This window comes from Trichosurus vulpecula, chromosome 7 (genome assembly GCF_011100635.1).
Source record: "Trichosurus vulpecula isolate mTriVul1 chromosome 7, mTriVul1.pri, whole genome shotgun sequence".
Lineage (NCBI taxonomy): Eukaryota > Metazoa > Chordata > Mammalia > Diprotodontia > Phalangeridae > Trichosurus > Trichosurus vulpecula.
Genome location: NC_050579.1, coordinates 34,301,117 through 34,323,694, shown reverse-complemented (window position 1 = coordinate 34,323,694; position 22,578 = coordinate 34,301,117). Strand labels below are relative to the sequence as shown.

The window sequence follows — 22,578 nt, the reverse complement described above, 5'->3', positions numbered from 1 at the left end:
GATCAATGAAATTATCAATGATGACCCCAAAGGACCAACAATGAAGCATGCTGCCCACTTTCTGAAGTATGGGATAGGCCCAAGACACAGAATTAAACAGATATTTTTCAGATTGCCAATGTGTAAATTAGTTTTTCTTGACTGTGCTTATTTGCTATATGGGTTTTGTTTTTCCATTCTTACCCCCTGTGGGATGGGAAGTGAGTTGAGGGATAAAAAGTGTATTTTCAAAAAGGAAGGAAGGAAGGAAGGAAGAAAGAAAGAAAGAAGGAAAGAAAGAAAGAAAAATAGAAAGAAAGAAAGAAAGAAAGAAAGAGAAAGAAAGGAAGAAATGAGGGAAGGAAGGCTAATAAGGAAGTTCAGAAGGAAATACAGATGATCAGGACAGCTTTGAAAGTAAAATATTGAATTTATTTATATATTTAAAGGGAAAAACAAGCAATATGTAACAGAAATACATGGTTTCATGAGAATTTTCATTATTTGTTTTACATTGTATATGGAAATTTCATTTTATTTATTACTTGTTAAGTTTGGAATTAAAGAAATTTCACCATATGGTCCCAATTACTCCACCTACCTGCCTACTCCTTAAGCCATAGTGGGGCTGGGTGTGACTATGGGGAAACCCAAGAAACAATCCCATGGTTTCACAATTCCAACACATTAGTAATCATTTATCTATCCAAATCACTAATGGAGAATTATCATGGTGGTGGAGTATTCCCAAGTTCCAAAGTTCCAGGTACTTTTCTTAGATTTGTTCAGATTGGGTTGACTCAACATATTTATGGTTAAAAAAAATATTAACAGCAACAATAATAAGAACACCAAACCAAACAGGATCAGAATTTCCTTAACTTAAAGAGAAAATCAAAATGGGATTAGCAGATAGTGATATTGTAATTCCTGTTAATTGTCTATGATACTTTAGTATCATAAGTCAAGGCTACTGGATTTTATAAGGGTAAATAAACTCTTTCCTGTTGAATAACTTTGCTTATGAGTTCATCAGGAGAATTCCGTGTCCTAGAACAAAGTTAATTGGTAATTCTGTGAGGTGGGGCTAAGACATTAAATGTCTAATCTTTCTTGCCAACTCCTAGCAACTAACTAAACTTTTGGGAAGCCTATCTAATTAATTCAATTTAATTTGATTATTTTAATTTAATTAGCCAGCCATTCATTCATTCACTTGCATCTCACAACAACCCTGAGAGGTAGACACCACAGGTAGTAGTATTATTTCTGTTTTACCAAGGAGACAAACAAAGCTCAGAGAAGTAAAAGAAATTGCCTAGAGTCATATAATTAGTGCGTGTCAGAGGTAGGACTGAGGTAAGCCTCTTCTGAATTCAAGTTCACTTCTCTATATCATACTAACCTCTCAGAATCACAGAATCAAAGAATTTCAGGGTTGGAAGTGATCTCACTGGTCATCTGGATCAATTTATACCTAAACATTATAGCCCTGTAACATATATGTACGTTATATACATTTATATGTATCTGTATGTAAAGGAAACACATGTAATATAAGGTAGATATAGATATATTAAATTAAATATATATGATTAATTTTATTGTGTATAGTTAAATTAACTATATTCTATATAATTGTATTGAATTAGTTTAATGACATATTTATATATCACTAAATTACTTTAATATTTACTTTAATGTAACTATCTAGATATCTATATCCATATATACATACATACATATATACATACACACAAATACATACATACACCCCCCCACCCACACACACATACACACATAAATGACAAGGAATCACCCAGGCTTTGTATGAAGACCTCCAGTGAGGTCTCCAACTTCACCTTAATACTGAATCATCCTTAGGAGCTTTTTCTGGTCTTCAAGAGTGTTTGAATCTCCAAGTATCTCACTTTGAGAAATTCTACCTTATGGAAGTGAAATTGTTGAAGGTTGGGAAATGAGGTCCAGGAACCCCAAGACTGGAGTTCCCAGACAGGGTCATTGAGGGGGATACCCCTCCAGGACCCAGGTACTGGAGAGGGTCGGGGCTGTCTGGAATGAATTCGCAAAGTCAAGCATTCTTTAAGTCAAGGTGGCAAAGATTTATTATACTTTTCAGCGGGCAAGAGTTCTTAGGGAACCTGCAACCTTAGAGGGATGCAGTTAATGTTTATATGGGATATTTGATGGTAAAACCTGCCAAATGTGTTAATTAGGTGTTTTGGGGTGGGATTAGAGAGTGGTTAAGGGGCAGTCAGTTCTTAAAGGAACATGCATTTTTTGTATCTACTGTGCAGGTATCTTACCCAGAGTTCACTGGGAAATAGTCCAAGGAGGGGCTATATAGAGGTGTGGTTTTAGGCCTGAAATGTCACTAAGTCAACTAATGGTCTGGGCTGACTGGGAAATACCCAGGTTGCTTCCATCAGTGTCTTATTAGACAAGATAAATGTAAGGGAGTATACATATGCCTAAGTATAGCATGCACATGATAGGCCAGTGAGCAGTAAATATCTTTATGACCCAGTACACAGCCACTTTAGCACGCACACAACTGGTCAAACTAATAAATTGTATAGGTGCAGCTGTCCACTGTATCAGGAGGAGAGATAAGCGTTTTGCTAGGTCTTATTTCGCTAGAGAGAAACTGATAGGGATAGTGTTTTGAGGCTAGGGAGAGATGTTATTTTAGAACTGGATATGGTTTTAGAATTGGGTTCCAGGCACAGGCACTCAAGCACCCCATCAAAATGATTACCTGGTGAGATAGGACAAAGAATACTGGGTTTGGAGTACAGAGATTTCAGTTGGAATCAGGGTTCTGCTACCTATGTGACCTCAGACAAGTCATTGTTTTCTCTGGATCTCATTTTCCTCTTTTGTGAAATTAAGGAATTAAGCTAGATAATAATCTCTAAAGTCTTTTTCAGCTCTAAAATCCACTGATCTGGAGACCTCCCTGCTACTCTGGCTGTTGCCACTCAGAAAATTTTGAAAAACCCCCAACAACAACCCTAGACCAAACTTTCTTGTAATCTGTCTCCCTGACCAGCTGAAGTTGCTAAAGAAGAAAGGGAGCCATAAGGAAAGATTTGGCCCTGACTACTTAGCAACGCTCCTGCTAAGATTTTATGCATTCTGTCCATTTCTTCTCTTGCTTTTTCCATCAATAAAGACCTTTCTTCTATCTCTGGCAGCTCGGCATTTTTACAGAGGAAAATGAAAATGGTCCTAAAATTGAAAGAGTGGGAGAAGCAGCTTCTAGAGGAGAGAGGCCATTTCACCAATCAAGCCATTGTGTGGGGTGGTGAGACCACCCAAGTACTCCAATAATTCACAGACCGCTTCTCAGGTAGGGGCAGAAAAGGAATTAATTTTATTTTACAAATCTCACGAGATTTGGGTATCGCCTCCACTAGGACGATCTAGTGAAAGAAGGAGGATCACAAAACCAAAGCACCAACATATATCCTATAGCAAAAGAATTCCCACCCACCACTATCCCTCCTCTCCATTGGCTGAGAGGCAGGGCTTACAATCTAGGCGCGAAAAGTTAGGTAAAGAACCAGGAAATCAAACACAGCCAATCCAAATCACATAAAGTAAAGAGGAATAATGAGGAAAAGGGGGAGGGGGGAGCTTCCAGGAGCAGGGAACAATCAGTATGCAGTTCTTTTGTCCAAATAAGGTAACCACCCTGTGACTAGCACTGAGGGAGAGGTACTTACTGCCCCAGGCCCCGAATTCCTGAGAGTTAGGTAATCACATTCCTACAAGGTCAAACCCTGAGTCCATTCCATCCTCTCCATTGCCCCTGCCTATTCCAGAAATAAAAAAAGTAATTTTTATATTTTCTCTCTCTGTGAAGTCTTCACAAGAATTATCCCCCACTCACCATCAGTCAAGATTTATTAAGAACCTACCATGTGCCAGGTACTATGCTAAGCAGTGGAGACACAAAGACAAAATTCACAGGTGGACCACAAGCAGGCCAGGACTGGATAACAATTTGTTAGGCAACTTGGTAACTTTGGGGAGTGGGGGATGGGGGGTGGGGGGTGGGGAAATACAGCTACAATTTTTTTTTTCTTTTTTCTTTCTAAAAAATTATTTAGGAAGATGGAGGAGCAGGTCAGAGAATTCCAGGCTCTCCAGATTTCCCCACAAATGAGATAAAATAGTACCTCAGAGCAAATATAGAATGGTAAAAATAAATAAGAGTAGGGGCAGAACAGTGGTCCTCCTGGGACAATTGAAGAAGATCTGAAGAAAAATCTCAGAACAAGGTTTGGTCCCCATGAAGAGTAAACACCTCCAGGCTAGTTCCACTTAAACAATAAGGAGAGCCCTAGGGCTAGCTGGGTTGGAAGGCCACCTCTGCCTAGGCCACAGGAACATTTACCTTCTGGACAGTGAGGAGAGTTGGGCGCCTGAGCCAGGGAAGATTGAGGGAACCTCAGCTGACAAAGAATGCCAGACCCAGCTGTGCTGCAGAGACATGAACCTGGGTGAGAAGGATCCAGCACACAACCACTGAGTGCAGAAGCAGTGGGGCTGGGACCCCACTGGCTGTGGGCACTTACAAGAGGCTGGAGATCTTGGTTTCAGTTCCAGTCTAGAGGGTAAAACTGAAGGAGGATCTGAGGCCAGAGGCACCATCCCCAGTAAGCTCCTACAAATTAAAAAAAAAAATGAGCAGGCAAAGAAGAAAGAATCCAACCATAGAAAGTTGCTATGGGAGTAGAGAAGACTGGGGTTCAGCTTCAGAGGAGGATACTAAAGCAAAGAAACCATCTCTTACCCCCAAAAAGTAATATCAAATAGTCATCTGCCCAAAAAGAATTCATAAAAGAGCATGAAAAAGATCTGTAACATCAAATGAGAGTGATTGAGGAAAAACCAAAAAAAAAAAAAAAACCAAAAAAAAAAAACCAAATAACAATCCAAGAAAAACAAGATTATGAAAAGAAAGTCAAGCAATTAGAAAAGGAAATCCAGAGTCTTAAGGAAGAAAATGACTCCTTAAAAATCAGAATTGGGCAAGGGGAAGCCAACGAAATCATAAGAGACCAAGAAATAATAAAACAAAATATAAAGAGTGAAAAAAATAGAAGAGAATGTGAAACTTAAGAATAGTCAGATTACCTGAAAGCTCTGATAAAAAAAGAATCTTGGTGTAATAATACAAGAAATAATTAAAGAAAACTGTCCTGAAGCATTAGAACAAGGGGAAAGTAGATTTTCCTACATTTGTCTTATATCTCATACATACATACACACACACATATACATATATATATACATATATCTAGAAGAATATAAAAGTCTTCTAAATTCAGTAAGAAATAAAATGCTAAGGGGATAGGGAGGAGGAAGAGGATAAGGGAGAGATCTTTAGAGGGGAGGGTGAGGCAATAGGATAAAGAGGATATAGAAGAGTGTTTGGATTAATGGGAATGCGAGGATAAGGGAAGGATCCTTGAAGGGAGAGTAGGTTAAGTAATAGGAGGGCAAGGTAGCAGGTAGAAGTAGAGGAGTCAGGAGGGATAGGAAATAAGAGATAAACACAAATATAAAATAAAGAACAGGAGTAGAATTTGTTAGGGAAAAAGGAGCAGGGGTGGTAATTATGCCCTCAGACAAATTTAAGGCTAAAATAAATTTAATCAAAAGAGAAAAATAGGGAAACTGCACTATGTGTCAGCCATATTCATCAATGTTGTTTTGGACTATTTAAAATAACTAGACAGTATTAGGTTGGAATATTGCTGTGGTGTAGGAAATGATGAGTTGATGGACTTTGAAAAACTTGGACTTATGATGGAAGAGTTTAGCCACCCTCAGAGAAACAGAGGACAAATAAGTATAGTATGGTCTTACATAGATGCATATGAATGTATTTGTCTATATATGAGTGTGATTATAGATATCTAAGTATACGTATGTGTATGTTAAGTGTGTATATATATATATGTATATCTATCTTTATGTGTATGTGTTTGCATATAAATATATGTATATGTGTATGTATGAGTATATATGTGTATATGTATATATGTGTGTGTAGATATGTGCATACATGTGTGTGTGTGTGTGTGTGCATGTATCTGAGCTTAATTGTAGCCTTCTGGGAGGGGGAGAAGGAAGGGAGAAAAAAAGAACAAAGTAAGAAGTGCACAGAAGAGAACAAAAGAAAACTTACAAGGAAGCAAAGAAAAGATGGACAGTTCTCAATACAATGTGTAGTATTTATTATATAGGCTTTCTTAAAACAGAAATTTGTTGCTGTATATTTTGAATCCTCTTACATTCTGTTGTGCACATGACAATGCTTTTTTTCTTTTCTTATTTTGTATTTAAGTTTCAAAATTTAATTTTATAATGTTTCTTTTTCTTATTGTATATTTAAGTTTTAGTTTTCAATAAAAATTTTTGAAATATTTATTTAGTATTTTATTTTCCCCCAATTACATGTGAAAACAAATGTTTTATTTATTTATTTTTAGTTTTTCAACATTCACTTTTAAAAGATTTTGATTTCTAAAATTTTCTGCTCCCTCTTATCCCTGCTCCCTAAGACAGCAATCAATGTGATGCAGGCTGTACATGTAAAATCATATTAAACGTATTTCCACATTAGTCATGTGTTGAAAAAAAGAACCAGAACAAAAGGGAAAAACCATGAGAAAGAAAAAACAAAAAAAAAGAAAATAGTATGCTTCAATCTGTATTCAGACTCTATAATTCTTCTATCATGAGTCTTTTGGAATTGTCTTATATCATCGTATTGCTGAGAAGAGCTAAGTCTCACAACGCTGATCATCCCACAATGTTGCTGTTACTGCGTACAATGTTTTCTTCGTTCTGCTTACTTCATTTAGCATCGGTCCATGCAAGTCTTTCTAGGTTTTTTCTGAAATCTGCCTGATCACCATTTGAAAACAATTTTTAACATTTGTTTTAAAAATTTTGAGTTTCAAATTCTCTCTCTCTCCCTGACTCCCTCACTGAGAAGGCAAGAAATTTGATATAGGTTATACATGTGTATATATTATACATGAACATGCAAAACATATTTCCATATTAGTCATGTTGTAAAGAAAACAAAGACAAAAAAACCAAACCCAAGAAAAATAAAGGAAGTTTTTTAAAAAGTATGCTTTGATCTATATTTAGACTCCATCAGTTCTTTCTCTGGGGATGGATAGCATTTTTCTTCATAAGTCCTTCAAAGTTGCCTTTCATCATTTTATTGCTGAGAATAGCTAAGTCATTCACAGTTAATCATTTTACAATATGGTTGTTCCTATGTACAATGTTCTCCTAGTTCTACTCATTTCACTTTGCATCATTTCATGTAAGTCTTTCCAGGTTTTTCTGAGAGCATCCTGCTCCTCATTTCTTATATCATAATAGTATTCCATCACAATCACATAATACAACTTGTTTAGTCCTTCCCTAATTGATTGGCACCCCCTCAATTTCCAGTTCTTTGCCACCAGAACAGCACTGCTATAAACATTTTTGTACATATAGGCACCTTTCCTTATTGGTTTTTTTTTTTCTCCTTTGGTATACAGACCTAGTAGTGGTTGGTTGGTTGTTGTCCTTTGTTTTAAAGAGGACCAAAATGACATCATTATATTAGAGTCAAGTTACAGTGTGTCCAACTGTGGCTGATCAGACCAATACAAGCTTGGAATGCTCTACCATAGGTCAGGCACAAATAGTCCACATGAACATTTGGGGTAGATTTTCTAAATTTGTGCATCTCTTATTTCTTTTAATCTACTTCATTTCTGCTTTGCTCATAGAGCACAGTGCCTTCTCTGATGAGGGCATGCCATGCTGGGCAGTCCTGTAGCAGTGTCTCCCATGTCACATAATCAATTCCAAAGTTTTTAAGGAAGACCTTGAGAGTGTCCTTGTATCACTTTTTCTGACCACCGTATGAGCACTTGACTTGAGTCTCAGTAAAATAGTCTTTTTGGCAAGCATATGTTTGGCATTTGAACAACATAGTATTGCTGGGTCAAAGGGTATGCATGATTTTATAGCCCTTTGGGCATAGTTCCAGATTGGTCTACAAAATGGTTGAATTAGTTCCCAACTCCACCAACAGTGCATTAGTGTCTCAATTTTCCCATATCCTCTCCAACATTTGTCACTTTCCTTTTCTATCCTATTAATTAATCTAATAGTGTGAGATAGTACTTCCGAATTATTTTAATGTGCATTTCTCCAATTAATAGTGATTTAGAGCATTTTTTCATATGGTTATGTAGATCGCTTTGATTATTTCATCTGAAAACTGTCCATGACTTTTGATCATTTATCAATTGGGGAATGGCTCTTATTTTTATACATATGACTCAGTTTTCTATAAATCTGAGAAATGAGGCCTTTATCAGAGAGACTTGTACAGCTACAAATTGAGAGGAGAAAAGAAATTTGGATTGGTGCATGCCCACTGGCAAAAAATGGAGGGGAAAAAACCATAGATACATCGACTTTAAGGAAAGACGGGTATTTTAGTCTAAATGTGTCCAATGAGTATATATTGATTCGTAACCAAGCATAGCTCTAGAAATTGTTGTGCGAAAAGAGAAGGCAGGGGGTGCTTGTAAACTGATTTTTTCTTTGGCCCCATCTCACGCTACTCTTATGTGTGCATAAGTGAATAAAGGTCATACAAACCCAGGACTGAGAAGGTATCATACATAAGCTAAATGGAAACTCAGTTCAGTTGAACTAACATTTATGAAGTTCCCAGCATATGCTGTGCCAGGAACTGAAAATAAAAAGATTTGAAAAACAAAATAAGACTACAAAACATTCTCTGCCTTCAAGGAGTGTTATATTCCAGAGGTAGGAGTAGCAGACAGGGAGGGACATGATCTGTACAAAGTAATGGGGTGCTAATAACTGGGGAGATTAGGAAAGGGCCCTCCTAAGAGATGTTATCTGAGCTATACTTTAAAAGGAATCAGAGATTTTAGGAAAGGGGGACTAAGGAGAAATGAATTCCAGATACTTATGCAGAAGTGTGAAGGTGGGAAATGGGATGTTGTGCAAGAGGAAGGATCATGACTACCTTAACCCCTCTTAATGCCTTGAATTAGCCAAAAGAAATAGACTGGCATTAAATGATTACCCAACACCTCTTCATCATCATCTACCATCCAAAAGGAGCACATTTTAATAAAAGCAATGAGTACATAAGAAACTCTGCACCCAGTGAGGCCTTGGTACTGCCCTCTTCTCACAGGCTGCTTGATTCTTCACCTAAAATCAGAAAGAAGCACAAATGAATGCCCAAAACTCCATCAATGGGGAAATGTGGCACATGGAACATAGGGGAGAGCTCCAGGGTGCCATACTCATCTACTCTGCCCACTGGCTTCTCAACTTTGATGGGAGGCATTAGTACTGACACAGGCCCCAAAGAGGAAAGAAATCTAGGACTGAGGATGCAGTTTGCAACCTTAACCTTGCTCCCAGCCCTAGTATGAAGGAGTTCGACCTGGGTGTCTTCCCTTGGGGCAGGCCCTCTCAGTCACTGACACCACATGGCAATAAAAAGGCAGTTTCATAAGCCAGAAATTGCTCAAAAGGAGTTGAAGGCCCAAGGCTGAAGGTGGTGCTTAGGTCTGGGCAGCCTGCCAACCTAGCTTGTCCTTGGTAGTTACTTCACTTCTCTTCCTACTAAAGGTAGGCATACTCTCAGATTCTCTTTGTCCCTCCTCCTAACCCCTCAGACAGAAGGATTTCCCAAGGAAAACCATCCACTTGGGTTATCAGCAGAGATATAATTGTGGGGAAGTGATGAGATCAGTCTGTCCAAGTGAAGTCATTCAGAAGAGAAACTGGATTAATCATTCAACTAAAGATCTCTAACCTCAACTACCAACTGGTAAGAGGCAGAGGGTCAAAACAATAGGGAAAGTGAGCCCTGGGGACAGAGGTAGCAAGACCACAAGACCCTGGGGAAGCAGCGAGGCCAAGGAATAGGAGAGGATTATGAATGCAGGGAAAGCAAGCTGCCACAGAGAGGGATGGTTCCTTCCACTGACACCCTGAGACAAAGCCCCATTGTCCCACCTTAGTTACAGTTTGGTTACCAGATACCCTATAGAAAATCATTGATCACCAAATACTTACAGAGATGTATCACTTTGAGATTTCTTATCTTTAATGCAGAGCTAAAAGCAAAACACAACAGAAATGATTTTACATGTTTGAAGGAGGGCTAACCTTAATCTTAACCATCTCATTTAGGGTTTTAGGAAGATGAAGTTCATAGACTCACAGAGCTATAGCTGGAAGGAACCTCAGAGGCCCTCTGGTCCAAGCTTCACATTTTACAGACAAAGAAATTGAAGCCTAGACATATGAAGTGATTTCCCCTACAATCCCACAGGTAGTAAGTGGAAGACTTGGATTTTGAACTCGGGTCCTGTGACTCGAAGTTCAGTGTTGGTTTTTTTTTTTTTTTCCCACTGCACCCCTCCCTTTGGAAAGGAAACAGGATAGAAAATTGCTCCTAGCTCTGTACAATTAGCCCTTTGGCTTTTGGATGATTTTGATAGCTCCCCTCCCCCATCCTAGAATTCCCAGGTACCTTCATTATCTTTTTTCTTCTTGCGAACAGTCCAAACAATATGGTGAGTACGACCACCACAACTGCAGTAATAATAGGTTCGATGGGAACAGTGATTTTTTTATCTGTTAAAAATTCATATATAGATCACACAGAGGAATGGAAGGTGAGATTGTAGAATATCTATATTCATGTAGTCATGGACACCCATACGCACACACACACACACACACACACACACACACACATACACATACACATACACACACACTTCAATGCTTCATTACTTGAAGGACCTGTGAGTCCATTGTGGCCATTCCTACCACCAGCACCAGGTCCCTCTATGGCTCCACAGGCTGACTTGAGGAATTTTTGCATGAGAAAGAATTAGCATCCTGACTCCAGCCTAGTCATAAGTCTTTCCAAATTGAGGCTGGTTTTCAGAGCACAGACTTACTGTTCATTTCCAGGTCAGTTGCCCCAAACCTCTCCAGCCTGACAAGATCTAACAGAATTCATGCTTTTCTGTGTAGCCTTCTACAAAAACTGAGGGTCACCTCCCTGCCCTAACCCTAGGATCCTCTCTGTTGAACCATGAGCACCTTGAGGACAAAGACCATCTTTTGCCTCTTTTTGTATCCCCAGTGCTTAGCACAGTGCCTGGCACATAGAAGGCACTTAATAAATGTTTATTGATTGAATGGTTGACTCCATCTAGAAAGCCAGCCAGCCCAACTACTGGATTTTACATGTAAAGATACTGAGGCTCAGAGAGATGAAGCAGCTTGCCGTGGTCACCCAGGCAATAAGGTTTAGAGCTGGGACTTGAACCCAAATCCAGAGTTTTTCCCCTTGAATCATTTTATCTCTCAGAAGCACTGGAAGAAGACATTAGTGCAGAGGAATGCTCTGTTTATGTCTATGATAAGCATATGGTAGCTTAGTATATAGAGAGCTGGCCTTGGAGTCAGGCTGCCCTGGATTCTAGTGGTTGGAGCCTGCCTCTGATACTTACTGGCTCAATGACTCTGAGCTAATTACCCAGCCTCCTACTGTCCTGGGCAGCTTTCAAAGGTTTGTAAGTTGTGGCAAAGATGCCCATCTTCATTAGAGGATGATGTTTCTCACCAGGAGCTGCCTACTTTCATGAAATCAGAGGTTAAAAAATATTTATATGTGAGCATGTGTCTATATATATTTTGTTGAGACTCATGATTTCATCGGTGTAAAGAGCTTCCCATTAAGAAAACTCCTAAGAATTTATGTGATTTGCCCAGGATCACACAGCCAGAATGCATCAGAGACATAACCTGAACTCAGGTCTTCCTGACTTTGAAGCCAATTCTCTATTCACTATCCACTACACTACCACTGCCCATAAATAACTAGCCGATGAATAGGTAGGTTGCTGGCTGACTGGATAGAAAGATAGATGGATGGATAGAGAGATGGATGGATAGAGAGACCTAGATGGATGGATGTAGAAATGGATAGATAAAGAGGTAGATAGATGCATGGATAGATGGATGAATGGATAGAGAGGTGGATAGATAGAGAGGTGGATAGATAGAGAGGTAGATAGTTGGATAAATGAATGAATGGGTATAAATATGACTGGATACATAGATGGATATGGATAGATGGATAAATGAATAGATAGAGACAAAGAGATGGATGGATATATGGATGGTAGATAGTCAGACAGACAGACATAGACAGGTAGGCAGACAGGAACATGACATACTGGATACATGGGGAGTCAGAAAGTCCAGTTCCACCTAGCTGGGTGACTGAGAAAATCATTTAACTTCCCTGAGCCTTAAGCAACATATTTATTAAACATCAGCTATGTGCCATGCCTTCTGCTGGGAATTAGAGATAAAAGAACAGAAGTGAAACTGTCCTTGCTTTCAAGAAGCTTACAGCCTATTGAGAGGGAGTTGCAAAATGTTTATAGAGAAGTGAACATGATATATATAAAATAACAGGGATTTGTTTGGGAGGTGGGTGGCCACTAGCAGTTTGTGGAACTGGAAACGTTCTCTTGGATGGATGTGTCACTTTAGCTGAGTCCTAAAGGGAGCTAGAAGTTCCAAGAAACAGAGGTGAGGTTGAGAGGTGAGGAGGGAAAGCATTCCAGGCCTGGGGGATCATCTGTGCAAAGGTGGAGAGGCTGGAGAAATGTCACACAAAAGGAAAGCCAAGGAAGCTAGTCTGGCTAGAATATAGCATACATGAAGCAGATTGATTTGTAATTAGCCTAGAAGGATAGACAAGCCATATTGGGAAGAGTTTCTAAGGCCAAACAGAGGAATTTGAATTTTTTCCTAAGGCAATGGGATGACCCTGGAATTTCTTGAGTAAGAAGGTGACACAGTCAGACCTCTGCCTTGAGTATATCCATTTGGCAGCTGGAAGATGGAAGTGGAAGATGGGAAGATGGGAGAAGGAAGAGACTGAATGCAAGAGCACCAATTAGCACAGTCCTGGCCAAAAGCAATGAGGATACTTATCAGTGAGTGGAGAGAAGGGAACAGGTGCGAAAGTTTCTCAGAAGGTGAACTTGATAAGACTTAACAGTTAATTGGATATGAGAAGTGAGAGAGAGTAAAGAATTAAGGATGGCTCTGAAGTTGAAATTATAGAAGCCTGAAAGAAATCAGGAAGCTAGGGTTTAAGGTGGGAAAGATAATGAGTTCTGTTTGGGACATGTTATGTTTAGTGTGTCTATGGGACATAGGAATGGAGATGTTCAGTAGGCAGCTGGAGATGCCAGACTAGAGCTCAGGAGAAAGATGTAAATCTGTTGGTCATTTGCATAAAGACATTGGTCGAATCCTGGAAAGCTGAGATAAGATCATTTGGGGGAGACAACAGAAAAAGGAACGAAAGAAGTAGGAGGGGTGGTAAACCTACAAGGGGGGAGGGAGGGGGAAGGGAGGACATAAATGATGATTTCTCAAAGGAGACAAAGAAGGATTGGTTGGTTGTGTAGGAAGAGAACCAAGGTGGATCTAGGTCACAAAAATCAGAGAGGAAGGAGTATTCAAAAGAAGGGGGTGGTCAGCAGTGTAGGACACGGCAGCAAGGACTGCGAAAAGGTCACCAGATTTAGCAACAAAGAGATCAGTGGTGACCTTGGAGAGAGAAGTTTCAGTCAAATGGTGGGGAACTAAGCTACAGATTATAAATAGTAGAGACAGGTTGAGATCAGCATTGGTGGTCACAAAAATCACAGGCCCCTGAAATACCACGATGTATATAGATTTACAACTGGAAACTGGAGAACATGCCAATTGATGTTGGTTATTCATCCTCTCTCCTGACTATTTTTCATTGGGAGGTAACATGATATGGCAGAAAGAACACTGGCTTTGGACTTCAAATCCTGGGTTCAAATCCTGCCTCTGAGAGTGACTTACCCATGTGACCTCTTTGCGGTCCTCTTAAGGCCTCTGATGTGATTAGATAAAATCAATCAAAAGCATTTATTTAGGCACTTTTGATGTTTTAGGCACGGTGCTAGGCTAACAGTCTTTCTCCTCAATGAGTTTATGTTCTTGTCTAGTGACCCCTGAGGTCTCCCCTGGATCTATGACCCCCATGACTAGATTGTTCCTTCCAGCTCTGCATCCACTCCCTTCCTCCCACTATGGATAATTTTCAGGAGTAAATAAATCAAAATTCTTTGGCTGCCCCTTTCTTGAAATGATTTCTCATAGGAAAGCAGGTTGGGTGGGCCCACTGGAACACTATGTTGCTGCCTCCCCTGGTGACCCTGATTCTTGATCTGTCCAATTTGGGAGAAAGTAGAATTCCCTTACATTGCTGATGGGTGGGATGATTCCCTATGCAGTCCACTCTGGGAGGGACAACTCAGTCAAGACTATGAATAAGGAAAAGTGGGTGCTTCTGGAAAAGTAACCAGCACAGAAAACTGAAAGCCACCCTGTGATTTCTAGCCACCCTCTCCAATCTTAGTTATTCTAGCTGCTGGAAATTTGGATCTCAAGTCTCTGCTGAGAATCTCGGCCAGACCAGGTTTATAAAGCCTTCTTTCTGTGAATGAGATCACCTTGTTTCATGGTACCTGATTTTAAACTCACATTAATGCCAGCCCACACAGAACTGGTGTTTTGTGGGACTTCCCCCCTCACCCCCCCTCACTTTCACCCTGGTTCTTAGAAAATCATTTCCAAATATTTGGGCAGGCGTCTATGCTCAGAAAAGATGCCTATTGTCCCTTTTAATCAGTCAGTCTAGCTTTTTTATTAAGCACCTAAACCTGGGTGCTAGAATGTGTAGAGAGCTATTGAAAGATTGATATTGGACTGGGTATTCTAGCCCAGTGCTAGCAGCAATGACAGTTTATAAGGAGGGTGAGGAGGAAGGTTGGTTACTGGGCTATGCAGGAATGGTTTGGAATATCTCCACCTAGAACAGGATCCTACACACCTGGAAGCCAACCTGGCAGCCTGCCTGACACATCAGCCTCATGTTTCTTGCATGACTTGAAGCAATGCCTACACCATTGCTTTTTTAACCAGAAAGAATTAATTATGTTGATATTTAATTTCCCCATCTCTGAGTGTGGGTTCCGTTTGCTATTTGCTAGGACATTGCATTCTGAGACCTTTGTAAACCTACAAACTATGGGTGAAGATGGTAGCTGGAAATCTTGTGGCATTTCCTACTCCACCTCCACCCTGTACGTGTCTTGTTTCTTTGTGGCTTGGATCTGGAAGTACCCCCCCCCCCCAGGGGCAATCACTTCCTTTCCCAGTGAAACAACTCAGGTCACCACTGAGGTAGGGGATCAATTAGCCTCTGTTCCCCACCTCCCACTTGGTCAGAATTGTGTGGCCACTAAGAAAGACAAAAGATCCAAGGGCTATGGCTGAGTCAGCCATTTTCTGTGGATGCTTCTGGGGAGAGAGATTGACAAAAGTGCCTGGAGTGAGAAGCATATACTCGCAAAGCATGGAGTTAATGATGTATCTGCTTTTGTGATGAGGGAGTCAGAGGTGAGGCCTGTTCGCACATAGTTTGCAATCCAGAACAGGAAAAATGTGTGTAGTCATTTTCAGTTTTTGCTAAATGGATATCTTACCTTTCCCTTTGTTCATACAAGAAATATGAGAGAGGAAAACAAAACCATACAGTACTTCAGGTGGCCTCTTTGCACAGGTCACAACCCTGGGCAAGCCACGCTTATTGGGGAGCAGTTTAAGTTTTCACAGCTGTCTCTTCCACCCCAGTATACTCTAGATACCCGATGGCTCAGAATTAAAGAGTAGCCCAAGGTCAGATCTGGAAGGGACCGGAGAGATCGGCTGCTCTACCTCCTTATATACTTTTTTCTGTTTGCCTTTTCTTGGGATCATAGATTCCAGGCTGGAGAGGACTTCAGAGGTCAGCCAGCCTAATGACTTCTTTTTATAGAGGATGAGACTGAATCTCAGAAAAGTGAAATATCTTATGCTAGGCCACTCAGGGAATGATGATGGAGTCAAGGTTCTTTTATTACAAATCTAATGCTCCTTTCCCTGCATCACAATTCCCTCCCTTTACTTCTTGTTTCTCCCTTTGCTCATGTTTCAATGACCTTGGACCTGAAAATTCCGGTGGCTGCTCCCTTCATTGTCCAAAAGTAATTCAAGGAATATTCTTCTTAGCCTTTCATTTCAGGTGCATATTTATCCCTTTGGTCAAAACAGAGCTGGAAACAGACTGAATTTTCTTAATTTAAATTTGAATTTCATTCAAAAGTGACCAGGATCTTTAGTGGCAGACACCACTGACTGGCCCTATGTTTTAGTTCATGGGATCATAGAGTTAAATCTGGAAGGGATCTTGGCACTAACTAGTTCAACCACCTCATTTTACAGGTGAGGAAACTGAGGCCCAAGTGACTTGCTTAAGGTCATGCAGGTTATTATGATTTAGACGTAATAGGAAACTTAGGTTCCCTCTAATCCAGGGGTGAGGAACCTGCGGCCTCGAGACCACATGGAGCCTTCTAGGTCCCCAGGTGAGGCCTTTTGACTGAGTCCAAGTTTTACAGAAAGGGGTTTGTTCTCTGAAGTTTAGGTTCAATCAAAGGGCTGTACTTGAGGGCCTAGAGGGCCACATGTGACCTCAAGGCCACAGGTTCCCCACCCCTGAGATCCAACCTCCTCTTTTTGCAGATGGGAAGAGAGAGGTCCAAGGAAGTGAAATGATTTGATTTGTCCAAGGTCATGTAAGTATCAGAGGCAGGATTTGAACCCAGTCCCTCCAAAGTCAGTGTTCTTCCTACTGTAACAGGTATGAATGACAGAGGCAGAATTTAAACCCAGGTCCTCTGACTTCATGGTTAGTACTGTTCCTATCATATCAGCTACTAAGTGGCAGAACCAAGATTTGAACCCAGTTCCTTTGCCTTTGGTTTCAGTGTTCTTTTCCCTGCACTTCAGAGTTTAATTCCAGGTGGGGGCTGAGGGTGGGAGTGGAAAATCTTCATAATCATCATTAACTAATGTTCAAGTGCCTACCATAGATAGGAAACCATTCTACCTTCTACTTAGGAAGTCTCTCATCTCTTTCTTTGGTGTATTAGTTACCTTTGATGATCAGGTGGAAATCCTTGATCTCCAATTTCAGAGGCGAATATGCATAGCAACTGTATGTCCCATTGTCGGATTTCAGGACGTCGGAAATGGACAGCTGGAACAGCTCACTTGTCTGATATATTTGGTGGCGGTCTTTCTCCAGATTCAGGATACTGTTGTTTACGTACCATGTCATTTGAGCCTGGGGGTTGGACTGCACATTACAGTCTATTTTTACGTTGCTTCCTTCCTCGACTGTTTGGAGATCTGTCCCTTCCAGAATAGGTTCATCTGCACAGTACAATCAATTGGGTTTAGTTAGTGGATTAGCAAGGTTTTGCTTAAAACTCTCTATATTGTGACAGTGCATTGTTGACTCTGCAGAATTAGCTTTATCCTAAGGATCTTGTCCATAAGGAGTTGGAAGAGACCTCAGAGTCCTTTCAGAACAACCCCTATATGAATGAGAATTCCTTCTACATTCAATATAATCAACAAGAGGCCATTAGCCTTTGGTTGAAGACCCTGTCTACCCATCAAAGCAGCCCATTTGATTTCTCAATATCTCTAGTTATTTAAATATTTTCCCATAGGTACAAACTTAAATTTGCCTTCTTGCAAAGCAGAGTGCTGGATTTGAAGCCAGAGGGTCATAAGAACACAGGGTCATAAGGTAGATTCTATTGCAAACTTCTAGGGATGAATGAGATAGAGTCAAATTCTCCTCTTCCCCAGGGAATTATTTCATTTGTCCCTGGAAGCTTGCGGGAGGGGCTACAATAACACCATAGCATCTAGAGCGGCCATCTAGTTCGTGTTCCAGATATTAGGCCCTTCTTGATGCAGCCTAAGATTTTATCCACTTTATTGATTGCTATGTCCCACTTTTGACCCATATTAATCTTGTAGTCTACAACTGAAAAACAAATCAGATTTTTTTCAAGTGAGCTGTTGTCCAACCATACTTCTCCCATCTTCTATTTGTGAAACTAACTTTTTTCAACCCAAGTATAAGTCTTTACATTATCAACATTAAATTCCATATTGCTAGATTGGTGCTACATAAAGGATACAGGATTTAGGAGTCTGAAGACCTGGGTTCAAATTCTAGCACTGTCACTACCTGCATGAACATGGACAGGTCATTGATCTTCCTCAATTTCCTTATCTGTAGAAAGGCCCTTCCAGCTTTAAATTTATGACTCTACTTGCTACCCTGATAAATTAATTCAACTCCATAAACATTTATTATTCACTCTCACAGAAACAGCCCCTGGGAAATGCAAAGACAAAAAAAAAAAAAAAGAAAATGAAACAAGAACTGCCTTGAAGGAGCTTATATTCTACTGGAGCTAATTCATTGCACTATGTTCAAATCATGTCCTTCCTTGGGCCTCAGTTTCCTAATCTGTAAAATGAAGAAATTGGACTAAATTATCTCCAAAGTCTCTTGCAGCTCTAAGTATCCCTGTATACTTTACATTATAGCTCATCCCAGTTTTATGGCTAACTGAGACAAACATATCATCCTTAAGCTTTGTCCTAGGTAATGTGTCTATTTTTTGCCCCAGTAAGTTAGAGTGAAAGACTTTAGAACCAGAGGAACTGAGCTCAAATCCTGCCTCTAGTTATTTCTGGCTATGAGACCTTGGGCAGGTCATTTTGCCTCCCTTGGTTCTGTTTCCTCATTTTCAAAATCAGGAAGTTGGACTAGATGTGGGGAGAGGGGTCCCTTCCTGCTCTACAGCTATGCTCCAATGCACAAGGACTTTAACAAGCAGAAGAATTGGCTGGTTTGAATTTCCCCTTCATTTCTATGCCATGTCCATCCTCTGATGGAGGCACAAACTAGCAACAGAGGCCAAAAGGAGGGCAGCAGGTTTGAAAAGAAGGAGGAGGGGGAAAGAGCCACAAAATTCATACAATGAATAATTACCCCAGGAATAACGGAGGATGGGCTGTGCTATGAATAGCTCTTTTGAAAACTTGACTTTTCAGAGTTCTTCTGAATGTAATTCAATTCTGCTCAGCCTATCCTGGTACTTAGATAGTGTTTGAATATGTGGGGTGTTGCTGGGAAAAGGCAGATAGTTTCCAAATGCCCCATGTTGTTTTGTTCCAAAAGTTGATTGTGGAAGGCCCTACTAGATAAGCTTTATCTCTTTTTTTCTCTTTTTTCAAAGGCCCTAAATCAGGAATTGGTAAACTATAACCCGTGGGCCACATTTAGCCCACCTCCCATTTTTGTACATCCCACCAGTTCCTGGGCCACACAAATGGTACAGTTTTCAAATGTACAGCTGGTTTATTTATGCCCTTGGAGATGAAGGTGAGATTGTTTTCTTTCTTTCATTTCAAGCCCAGGATGAAAATGGAGCAAAGCCCTTCAAATTCCAAGGGGGTTTGCTCCTGCCAACTGTGGTGGGACAAGTAGGCTCGAATTCTGCTTCTCAGTCAAGCTCTGGAACTTTCTGACATGCAAGGGAGGTATTCACCTCTGGCTCGGCCAATTATAATAGTTTCCTATTGGGTTTCCCTATCTCAGTGAAAGTGACTTTCCTAAAGTACAGGGCTGACCATGATCCCCTGCTCCTCAGTTAGCTCCAGTAATCCCCTTTTGACCCTAGAATCTAATATAAACCTCTCTCTTGGGCATTTTAAATCTGGTCCCAACCTGACTCCCTCTCACTTTCCCACTCTTCTTATATATCGTTCCCCTCCATGCACTTTGACCTCTGGTGCTGGGCGCGCAAAATACTCCATCTCCCACCTATGTCTTTGCCCTGAATGTCCCCCATTCCTATAATGTACTTCATCCTCAACTCTGTCCCTTGGAATCAATGGCTTCCTTCACTGCCTTGTACAGGAAGCCTTCCCTGATTTCACCCTCCCTGGGCTGCTAGTGCCCTCCCTACTTTGCATTCATTTGGTATATGTATATTGCGTTTCTGTTTCAAACATAGGTATTATCTCTCCATCCCATAGAATATAAACTCTCAGAGGGCAAGAACTATTTTCACTTTTGTCTTTGTATCACCACACTTAACATAGCACCTGTAGGTGCTTAATAAATTCTTCTTAACTGATTGTGATTAAAGTTAGGCTTGCTCGCCCCTCAACTCACAAGTGACGTTCAAAGTCACTGAGATGTTCATGGATTGGTTCCGTTGCAACACGCAGGTAAAGGTGACTTCATTGTCATCCACACTGACAGGGTAGATGCAGATGTCACTAGAGTTGATTTTGTTTTCATCTTGCAGGTCCACCTTCCCATCTTCCCGGTACCAGAGTAACTCTTCCTCTTGGCTATGATTCTGAACTGCACATCTCAGAGACTCTGAAGTGCCAGGTGTGGTTTGTAGGACATAGTCTTGAATGTTGTTATTCACAGTTAGGATGACATCTGGAAATACATATACACACACACGCACACAGAGAGAAATTATCATAAAGACAGGTGTGGGCCTGCAAGGGATCTTAAATTTCTCTAATTCACAGGTGTCAAACATCCAAATTAAAATGCAATTGGGAAATAGTTTTTAAAGTAAAAATAAAATTGAACATAGACAATGTTAATATGTGGTTTCCTAAATCAATATGCAGCGTTCCAGAATCCTTACATATGGTTTAGTGGCCCCTTTTCTATTTGAGTTCGATACCATTGTGAGTTTAGTTCAACCCCTGCATATTACAGATGAGGAAACTGAGGCAGAGAGAGACTAAGTGGCTTGCCCAAGAATTCAAACTTGACCTTGCCCTCTGATTCAGCAATATCATTGCTGTGAGTTTATCCTACACTTAAAAAAGAATTGGCTAGCTCACAGTCAATGCTTTCTGTCTCTTCCCCCCTTCTGGATAGGACTAGAGCCCAATTCTTCCCAGGCCTTTTTTATCTCCTACCTGTGAGGTGGTATATGGTTTGATCTGTTCACTGCCCTTTCCAAATCTACCCCTTTTGTCTCTGGAAATTTAATTAGCCCTTGTCCTATTATAACAATTAGGCCTCTTTTTAGTCTAGGGGCAATATAATGGCTTTTGGGTTCACAGCGGTTCTCTCCCATGTTGTTTTGTGTATCAGATGATAAGTTAATAATACAATCATAGTGGCTAAGAGCCCCCTAGGACTAGAATAATGTGGATGAGAAAAACATTGACAAGACAATCTAACTTGCAATAAAGACAATGACCAGGATTGTTCCAGAGAATAGATTCTCTCCTGTTAGTAGACAGTATGTGCTATCAAATGTGTTTTCTGTGTCAGTTGGTTTTGCTTACCTATTTTTCTTTGTGACAAAGGAGGATCCTATGGGAGGTGTCATATTAAAAAAACAAAAGGCATCAATAAAACTTGTTTTTTTAAAAAAGAAGACTTTAACTTACCCATTAATCCACAAGGCAGAAGTAAAATCAGTAAAAGCTGTGACCCATAGCTTTGCATTAGTATGTTCTTCTTCCAGGCCATCTTTAGTAATGTCAGATCTGCTGGGAAAAAAATAGGTTGAATATTTCAGATGTACCTGCTAATCATAAACCAGCAGGCCTGTGTTTTTGTTTTGTTTTGTTTTGTTTTGGATAGAGCCTGTGATTCCATCAGTACAGAGAGTTCTTCCCTCTACCAGGGAGGCCATTAATAATTCTGAAATTTGTAATCTTAAGAAAGCTGCCAGGTGCAGGCAGGCAGAGGTTAAGTGATTTGCCAGGATCCCACAGCCAATATGTTAAGACATAGGCTCATAGTTTCATAGACTTAAACCTGAAAAGGACCTCAGAGGTCGTCTAGTCCAACCCTCTTACATGACAGATGAAGAGGCTGCAGTCCATAGAGGTTCAACGATGTCCAAGATCATAAAGGCAGCAGTAAGTGGCAGAGCCAGGATTCAAACCTGTACCACCATGGGCCCTATGTCAGAAGAAGGACTTTAAGCCAGTTCTTCCTGACTTTGAATCCAGTGCTGCGTTGGCCATGCTAGGCTACCTGTAAATGCTTTTTATTCAATATGAAAAAGTTTCAGCTGAGTTACAAACTTAACAGTCTTGTTCCAGCTTTAAATCCAAAGTACTTTCAGCATTGAGAAATTGTAACAAAAAAACTAAATCTCTGGGAGACCTGTAGAAGTAGTGGGAAATGGAGATAATAGGATCATAGATTTAGAAGGACCTTAGTCCAATCCCCTCATTTTATAGATGAGAAAACTGAGGTCCAGAGAGGTTAGTGAGTTACCCAAGGTCACACAGGCAGTAATTGTTTGGTTTTTTTTTTTTGGCAGGGCAATTGGGGTCAAGTGACTTGCCCAAGGTCACACAGCTGGTACATGTGTCAAATGTCTGAGGCTGGATTTGAACTCAGGTCCTCCTGATTCCAGGGCTGGTGCTCTACTCACTGCACCA

The 22,578-nt window shown here is 40.4% G+C and overlaps 1 protein-coding gene across 1 annotated transcript; it reads right to left on the bottom strand.

Moving 5' to 3' along the window:
- Positions 1 to 10,157: 10,157 nt before the first annotated feature.
- TMIGD1 (transmembrane and immunoglobulin domain containing 1) lies at positions 10,158 to 21,652 on the bottom strand. The gene is made up of 5 exons (XM_036766312.1): positions 21,571 to 21,652; positions 20,315 to 20,593; positions 17,203 to 17,481; positions 10,622 to 10,725; positions 10,158 to 10,202 (listed from the first exon to the last, which is right to left on the bottom strand). The coding sequence occupies exons 1-5, from the start codon at positions 21,650 to 21,652 to the stop codon at positions 10,158 to 10,160; spliced, it is 789 nt and encodes a 262-aa protein (XP_036622207.1).
- Positions 21,653 to 22,578: the final 926 nt, after the last annotated feature.